The sequence below is a fragment of the Schistocerca gregaria genome, chromosome 7 (assembly GCF_023897955.1).
Source record: "Schistocerca gregaria isolate iqSchGreg1 chromosome 7, iqSchGreg1.2, whole genome shotgun sequence".
In the NCBI taxonomy this organism is placed as follows: domain Eukaryota; kingdom Metazoa; phylum Arthropoda; class Insecta; order Orthoptera; family Acrididae; genus Schistocerca; species Schistocerca gregaria.
Window position 1 is genome coordinate 488,144,598 of NC_064926.1, and position 9,501 is coordinate 488,154,098.

Sequence of the window (9,501 nt, forward strand, 5' to 3'; positions counted from 1 at the left end):
GAGATGACAGGTGCTAAATATCTTATTAACGGAGAATAAAAACTATTTCTGTGTCTGAGATATAATGGAGAGTGAAGTTCAGTTTCCTCACTTTTGACTTAAGACCCTGTCTGTAGTATCACCGCTTCATTTGTGGAAGAATGATGGTAGTCCCGCTTCTCCTGTTAACTGATTCAGGCAGTGGTAAAAGGGCGGATGTCCATCTAACATTGTCTAAATCAGCAATGGGCTGGAGCAGGGCTGTCACCATTCTTTGGCAAATGAAGCAGTAGTAATACAGATATAATTTAAAATCAAAACTGAGGGAACTGGATCTGCAATACTTTGCTTCTCAAGTACAGATTTATTCCTTGTTGTTGTTGTTGTTGTTGTTGTTGGGGTTGGGGTTATTAACGTCAGAATAGCTGTATTTATTATGTTTCATTAAGTGCAATCATTTCAAAGCACGAAAGGCTTCATCCTCTGATTTGCAAAATGGTGATTGGCGTGTTACACATTAGGTCATCGTCATACAACACCTTTACATCACAGAGTATGATATACGGTATCGTAGATTATGAGGTACCTAGAAGCTGTCTCATGACGACCTGATACCTTTCCAAGAGTGTAATACATAGAACAACATGCTATGTACCCAAGGAAAAAATCTTATACTTTGAAAGGGATTGCAGTTAGTGAAAATAGCGGTTAATACATTTGGTTGAACATAAAGAATAATAATTACGGGGAATAAATAGTCCTTAGCTGTGGCAGTTTATTAATGAAAACGCAAAAGACAAGTCTTTCCTGGTGTTGGTGTTGGTGTTGGAATAGCAATGATGATGATGATACAAACACAGCCAACTTGGGCTTTGTTAAATAATGTGCACATGTACAATTTTTATATGCACATCGTACATCACAATAAATAAAAATTTTATGAAAGATGCTGGAAATTCTTGCATGGAATACAAATAATGGAAGGATTAAGGGTAGCAACTCTCAGTCTAGTTTATGTCAACAGGCTCAAAAGAAGATTGAAATCATTCTTAAACTTGTGGACAGTGTCCATCGTCAAAATTAACTGGTGAAAACACGTTGTGGGTATAGTGACAACAGTGTTATATGTTTGTTTCAGTTCTGGGATGTGTGTGTTGTGAGGGAGCTTTGGTGGTTTTGGTTTATGGAAGAGTGGCAAGAGTGAGTCTGTGTGTTGTAAGGGGTTGATGGGAAGTTTATTATAGCAGGATAGTTCCTGTTGTGCTGTGGTAATGCAAGACAGGAAGTTAGATAACTGTTTGAAACAGTTGTTGATGACAAGGATTTTCAGTTTGGAAGTTGGATTATAGGCAGTTGGGAAAACATAATAAGAGTGTCTTACAGAGAGGCTGAGGTAGTTCAGGGATGCCTGTGTCATGGGAATTTGTTCTTATAGTGCTAGTTTTATGGGGGGATGGGCCTCAGATGAACCAGAGAACTGGGAGGTTGTTGTTGGATGGAGGGGTGACATCTACGGAAGGGGGTTACTTGCAGCAGTAGCATCAGCACCAGCACCTGGACGTGAGGTGGGATTTCACATGTTAGGCAACATTTCAGGAAAGAGGCAAGAGACTTTGTTAAAACTATGAATAGGTATGCTTCTCTGAATTGATCGATAGAGCAGAAATTAATACCAATGAAATGTAGTTATAAGGTGAGAGAAAATATCTTATATTTTCTACAAATAAGGTGCTATTCATGTTTTACTAGGGCTAACACGTTTCATGTTACAGGGGATGATAAAAATCACAGATTATTAAAAATAGTGTTTTAATGGTATGAAATTACTGTGTACTTTTAAATGAAGAGCTTACTCACACTTTCCACAGTAATTACCGACTCTACCTACACCACTACATTACAAGAAGTGACTACAAGGTATTCCACAAAGTTATACCAGCCCTGTGCAGATCTTACAAATCAATGATGATGCAGTGTGCAGACACATTTTGGGGGGTGCATTAAAACTACATGAAATACCTACAAGATTTGCTAATGAAATACAAATAAGATTACTAATAATACTAACAGAAGAAAGCATGAGGACAAGATCTCTGCCAACTCTTCTACACTGCTAGAGGGCAAATTGATCCTTAGTCATCCATTACAGCAGATGCAACATTCCTCTAGGGACTGCAACTTCCCCGCCACAAACACTGTGCTCTTTTCATTTTGTAGACAGCATATGCCTCACCAGCGTTTCCTGTCCAATTCTGTTATCGAAGTGGACAAAATGACTCCACTGAGCTCATTTTTATATAGTTGTATTGTTTTCAGTTTATTAAATGCGTAGTTATTTGCAGTTGTTACATGAGCTTTTATATAAAATGCTTTCCTATAAAGCATGGCTGAGAAGTGTACAATATGTAGTTGTGATATTTTCAGTGACTTTTGTAGTGTTGGTGGAAAGAATTGGTAAGTGTGGCACCTTGCTGCTACCTCTGCTGTTGACAGCATATTGTAAGGCCATGTTACTTTGTTGTAGTGACTTGGTGGTGAATTAAGCTTTTTAGTTGCTTCTTGTGATGTGGTGGTGTAGATAGTGTGGGAATTGCCTGCTTGCTCTTTGGTTTGCAAACCTATGATGGAGGAAAGTGCAAGACTGCAGTCGAGTGACCTACCTTACCTTGTGCTATTATGCCCCATACCCCTCACCAGTCCCACACTGTTACATCCCCAGCACACAATACTAAGCAAGGGGAGAGTACTTAATGTGCCCACATTTGGAAAATATTGTAGTTTAATCAGTTATTTTATATTTTAAAATTTTGAGAAGCAAATGTTTTTGATGAATTCATCTATCAGATTTTGTAAATGTTTTAATTTTTTCAGTGAAACTTAAGCCCAAAATTTAAGTCTTATTAATGAAGTCGCTTTCCACAATGAATGTTACACACAATATTTTCAGGTTCAGGACCTTGCTTCCAAATCAATTTTTCTTTAAAGTGTATGTCTTAAGTAAATGTGAACAGACTAGGGCAAAATTTGCAGTTTTTAAGTTTTTTGCTGTGGTCATAAAGTACCTATAGCTGGGTAATACACGTTATAAAAAGAAGTGTAGATACTGCTAAGAGTGTTCTAAAAGATGTTTTCACCTTCTTGACTATACTTACATACCTCTTTAAAGCTGTTGTTTATATAAGCCATCAACAGTTAATGATTTTTTTTAAGGTGGATATAAAGTACTCACCTTTTGTAATGTGCGCTGTGGGAAATGTGTTGCTATTGCTAGGATTAATATGGTCCTACTGCACTTAGATGTGATAGAAGCATTTAATACGACGGTAAGTCAATCATCATCAGCAAAGTAGTTATAAAATTTTATTGTAATCCAATAGGAAACTTACAAGAACATCATTTTTCGACATTATCTCCTTGCGTTTCAATGCACTTAGTCCATCGTTGTACAAGCTTCCTGATGCCCTCATAAAAAAAAGGTTCTCGGTTGAGCTGCGAGCCAGGAATGCACCACTACTTTCACTGCTTCGTCTGAGGCAAATCAACGGCCCCCTAATGCCTGTTTGAGTGGACCAGACAAGTGATAGTCAGAAGGGGGCAAGATCATGGAGGATGATCCAGTACTTCAAATTTGAGTTCCTGTAGAATTTCAGCAGTGTGGGCAGCAGTATGCAGTCAGGCATTGTCGTGCAACAACACAACACCTTTTGTAAGCAATCCTCAACATTTGCTTTGAATTGCAGGCTTTAGCCTGGCAGTAAGCATCTCACTGTAATGTACATTGTTTATTGTTGTGTGCCTTTCCCCATAATGTTCCATTACTGAACTTTGTGCACCCCAAAAAACTGTAAGCATCACTTTTCCTGCCGACGGTTGGGTCGTGAACTTTCTCTTGCACGGCGAATTTGGATGTTTCCATTCTATACTCTGCTGTTTACTCTCCGGCTCATAATGAGGGATCCCTGTTTCATCACCAGTAATGATCCTGCCTAAAAAGTTGTCCCCTTCATTACCATAGGGATCTAAATGTTTTTTGCAGATGTCCAAACGTGTTTGTTTATGCAACTGTGTGAGTTGTTTGGGGACTCATCTTGCACAAACTTTATGAAACCCAAGTCTGTTGTGGATGATTTTGTAGGCAGAACCACAACCAATTTGCAGACGATGTGCCACTTCATCAATAGTTAATCGTCTGCCTAAGAGAAACATATCATGTGAACGCTCAGTGGTTCCTTCATTTGTGGCGGTAAACAGTCATCTGGTTCCTTCATCGTGCATAACACTTGTGCAACCACGTCGGAATTTTTCAATCCATTCGTAGACATTCCATTGTGGCAAAACACTATTCCTGTACTGTACCGAAAGTCTTCGATGAATTTCAACCCCTGATATGCCTTCTGGCCACAAAAAAACGGATCACTAAATGTTGCTCTTCTTTGGTGCAAATATACAGTAGAGCAGCCATGATTAACAGCAAAACAGCAATAAAGAAACTAACCTAGTAGCTTGAAAATTGCAAGGATGTAACAGCAAATAAACAAAGCATGCCTCATCAACGTAAGATGACAGTACTACCAAAATAATCAATAATTAACTAAATTGCAGATAATAATTGACTTATCCTCTTAATTGTTCTTAACCCAATTTATTTAACAGTAAATAATAATTTTGTACCATTAACACACTATGTTGTAATCATATGTGATTTTTCCATCACATACAACATAAGAAGTATTAGTCTCAAAAGGAAAAATGAATAGGGTCTTTTTTAATAGGAAATTTACTATAGTTTAATTTACTATTGGGAGCCTTTTTTGCAAAAAGCCATAGTTTTTGAGTTATTGAAGGAATAAAAAATTTAAAAAAACCGTTCTTGGTCTTCATTTACAAGGGTTTTCGCTAAATACTTCCAATTGGACATTCATGGGGGGCGGGCATGTCCTTAAACTTTCTAAAATATTTCTAGATTACCTCGTCAAACACTGTTGGTGTATGATGCTGACCTGTTACTGCTTTGCTTACAAGTACTTGATCACTAAAAATATTCTTCATGTCTGGATCAACAAAAATTCCTAGTTTCAGTTTTGCTTCTGATAATGGACAAAGTTTTCACAAATCCATTTAAAACACCCACTTTCTTTAGACAAGCCATCTGATATTGTTTCATTAAAGCCCTACCTTAATCTGAAGTGATTGTGTGAGAACTTCCTTTAGAACAACTGAACATTGCTGAACTATATTTTTGCAGTCATGCATTTTTTAATCCAGTTCTGGCTTCTGTCAGAGCTGTCACATTCACATAAAAGTTTTAGATATTTTGTTAACATTTCTTTTGTCCAGAAAATATGGAAATAATGGTTTATCAATAATCACTGTGCTTCAGTTGTGTGAGAATAGAAATTCTTTCAGCATTCTCTCAGTAGCATGGGAAGCTCTACAAATAGTTATGGAAATGATCTCTCTCTCTGTGCCACAAAGGAGTAGTTCCATTGTCAATATTTTTTTTCCTCTTAACTAATGATTATGATAAATCCTGAGATGTAAGTCTCTGACTAGATTTCAATTTGGCTTATGTGAATATCCCAGGCTCTTGCAGTGTCTTGAAAGTCCTCACGAGAATCAAAGCTAGTCTTCTCAAGAGGATCTATAAATGCTTTTGATCTCACTTTTATACCAAAATAGGCATAATACACTTTCTTCATAGATGTTGCTGTTTTTTGGCAATGAAGCCTCAGACATGCAACAAGAGTTATCAGGCAAAGGCAGATACAGCAATCAGTTGCAACAAATAAAAAAATAATGTTATAGTTTTCATTATATAGCCACCTCTTCAGGTATCTTTTTAATAAAACCACCATCCAAAATTCTATGGGAGTCAACTATTATCTTAGAGTAAATGAAGAAACATTCACGAGCTAAGATCACTAAGAAAGAATTTTATTGGTTTACCAGTTTCAACTGAGATATGCTGTCTTCATCGGATCTTATACTTTTGAATTTTTACAACATATTATCGATCAGTGTTAGAAGTTGCTTCACATTGCACGTGTACACCACACTACCATGAAGGTCGCTACACATCAGTATGTCAAACGTAAAAGTACTACATACAAACATAAACATAACTATACTGCACCAAGGCTTATGGTATGGAGGGACTGTGTGGATAAGTGCGAGTGAGTGAATGAATGAATGAGTGTGCTAGCATTTTAGCCCTTTTAACCATATTCATTTCTTTTAATATTTTTAAGGGTGCTGATAACCTCACTGTTGAGTGCTGGTACAATCCCAAAATGAACATAATATATTACACTGATTGAAAGTGTTCATATTCACTACCAGCTGGCAACTGCAGATGTACAGAAGCATTGTGAAGCGACTTGCAAAACTGATGAATAATACGTTGTAAAAATTCAAAAGCATAAGATCCAATGATGACAGTGTAGCTCTGTCATAACCGGTCATCCAATAAAACACTTTTTTAGCGATCTTGGATTGTAAAGTTTTCTTCAGTTACCATACACTGTAAATTGGCCCCAGAGTGAACAAGTCAGAAATGGATATTATCATTTTCATAAGTTTATCCACTACAGGCCTGTATTACACATAAAATTGGTGCAAAAAGGTGCAGTGAGAAAGAAAGCTGGGTTGTTCATAACAACTTGTGAATCAGTTCATAATGTGTTAGCATTACACTGGGTATGGTGCCAGTACCGAACTATCAGTTTAATAAGCCACGGCTGCAAAATACTAACGCGAATTCTTTACAGACGAATGGAAAAACTGGTAGATGCAAACCTCGGGGAGGATCAGTTTGGATACCGTCGAAATGTTGGAACACGTGAGGCAATACTGACCTTACGACTTATCTTAGAAGAAAGATTAAGGAAAGGCAAACCTACGTTTCTAGCATTTGTAGACTTAGAGAAAGCTTTTGACAATGTTGACTGGAATACTCTCTTTCAAATTCTAAAGGTGGCAGGGGTAAAATACAGGGAGCGAAAGGCTATTTATAATTTGTACAGAAACCAGATGGCAGTAATAAGAGTCGAGGGACATGAAAGGGAAGCAGCAGTTGGGAAGGGAGTGAGACAGGGTTGTAGTCTCTCCCCGATGTTATTCAATCTGTATATTGAGCAAGCAGTAAAGGAAACAAAAGAAAAATTTGGAGTAGGTATTAAAATTCATGGAGACGAAGTAAAAACTTTGAGGTTCGCCGATGACATTGTAATTCTGTCAGAGACGGCAAAGGACTTGGAAGAGCAGTTGAACGGAATGGACAGTGTCTTGAAAGGAGGATATAAGATGAACATCAACAAAAGCAAAACGAGGATAATGGAATGTAGTCAAATTAAATCGGGTGATGCTGAGGGAATTAGATTAGGAAATGAGACACTTAAAGTAGTAAAGGAGTTTTGCTATTTAGGAAGTAAAATAACTGATGATGGTCGAAGTAGAGAGGATATAAAATGTAGACTGGCAATGGCAAGGAAAGCGTTTCTGAAGAAGAGAAATTTGTTAACATCGAATATAGATTTATGTATCAGGAAGTCGTTTCTGGAAGTATTTGTTTGGAGTGTAGCTATGCATGGAAGTGAAACATGGACGATAACTAGTTTGGACAAGAAGAGAATAGAAGCTTTCGAAATGTGGTGCTACAGAAGAATACTGAAGATAAGGTGGATAGATCACGTAACTAATGAGGAGGTATTGAATAGGATTGGGGAGAAGAGAAGTTTGTGGCACAACTTGACTAGAAGAAGGGATCGGTTGGTAGGACATGTTTTGAGGCATCAAGGGATCACAAATTTAGCATTGGAGGGTAAAAATCGTAGAGGGAGACCGAGAGATGAGTACACTAAGCAGATTCAGAAGGATGTAGGTTGCAGTAGGTACTGGGAGATGAAGCAGCTTGCACAGGATAGAGTAACATGGAGAGCTGCATCAAACCAGTCTCAGGACTGAAGACGACAACAACAACAACATGGTGCCAGTGAAAGTGTACTAAAGAAATCACTGGTCTGAAAAATTTGCTTTATCCAGAGACAAGTGATGGAGTTCGTGTATACATATTTCCCAAACACACACCAAAAAAACAAGGTTTGGATTTGAAGACATCTGAAATAAGAGTCAGATGTTTTACATGAACTTTATCAGAAATAACATCCTCGAATAAGAGATCGCTCTACTTACTTACTAAGTGAGGTGCTGCATTGTATGAACATCATGTAGTATTTATTGTGTATGCTTTGTGTTGGTGGAAACTACCATTTGTAATTTTATAAAATTCTTACAGAAGCAAAGTCTAAGATTTGTACTGTTCATGTCTTAACGTTGTAGTAACTTGTTGAAGGCTGATGTGTAGGAGACCTGTTTCTGTATAGTTATTGTATTTGTGTGAATAGGTGAAGTGAGCCAGTTACTGATTGCTTAAATAACTTTCATTTTCAGCCATTATAGATGGTTCTTTCCCTACGCATTTACCTCTGGAACATATGCAGAAGGACCTAAAACTTTCTCTAATCATGGGTGACCAGTTGGAGCAACCGCTGCCGCTGACTGCATCAACCAATGAACTTTTCAAGCACGCGAAAAGGCTTGGATACGGTTCACATGATGCATCTGCAGTCTACATCCGTGCACGATTTTGAAAATTTGTTAAATAGATGACTGCTGTTTTATACAATGGTTTCTTCAGGGTCGTGGAAAGAGGCTCTATATACTTTTACAAATAGTGTTGAATTATGACATATTCCACATGATCATGACAGTGCTGCAGCCCATTTATCACTGAATTGTATTGACCAGAAATATTTTTGAAGTGGTTACATAAATGAACTGACACTTTGAAATCTGTGTAATTACTGTAACCCGATTTGTTTTATCAGTGATGAATTTTTGTCAGGCTGCTTTAATACTGGTAATTTGATACCAAACAATTCTACTGCCACCGTTGGTGGATGAAGGAAAAATTATCTTGAAAAAATAGTTTTATTTTTTAGTAATGCAAGAGTGCAATTATGAAACAGAGACTTCTGTGCTTTAAATATGACTTTCGAGAGAGATGATATCATTCACAGAATAATGTATAGAATCTTGTATGGATACATTTCACAAATAAATTTTTATTAAAATAACAGAAGGTGCATTGTTGTGATTTTTTATTTTTCCACATATTCTGTCTTGAGAGAATTTTAACTTACATGAAGAGATTCATGACTGAAAACAGCTTTCACAATATTTTGTTACATTTTTCAGAATTGCAGTATTTTGTGATTTGAAAAGATTAGATGTACTTATAGATGTACTTAACACTTGTACATCCTGTTAGAAAAATCTTGATCTTTCACTTGGCAAGAACAAGTATGTCCAATAAGTTTTTCTGTCTAGCACACAAAGATAAGTTTGTTTAACACCCCTCTCCTTACAAAAATACTGCATAACTTCCTTATATCTGATAAATGTATGTACTTTAGACTTCCGTGCCATTATTGCATGTTAAACAGAATGTTTCATGAATATACT

General features: G+C 37.0%; 1 protein-coding gene across 1 annotated transcript in view; it reads left to right on the forward strand.

Annotated features, from left to right (window-relative positions):
- LOC126282156 (putative oxidoreductase GLYR1 homolog) overlaps positions 1-9,118 on the forward strand; it is a 242,411-nt gene extending 233,293 nt beyond the window's left edge. The window contains exon 12 of the mRNA XM_049981672.1: positions 8,428-9,118. Within this exon, the coding sequence (XP_049837629.1) occupies positions 8,428-8,627 (200 nt within the window). The 3' untranslated portion in view covers positions 8,628-9,118. The remainder of the gene's footprint in view (positions 1-8,427) is intronic.
- Positions 9,119-9,501: the final 383 nt, after the last annotated feature.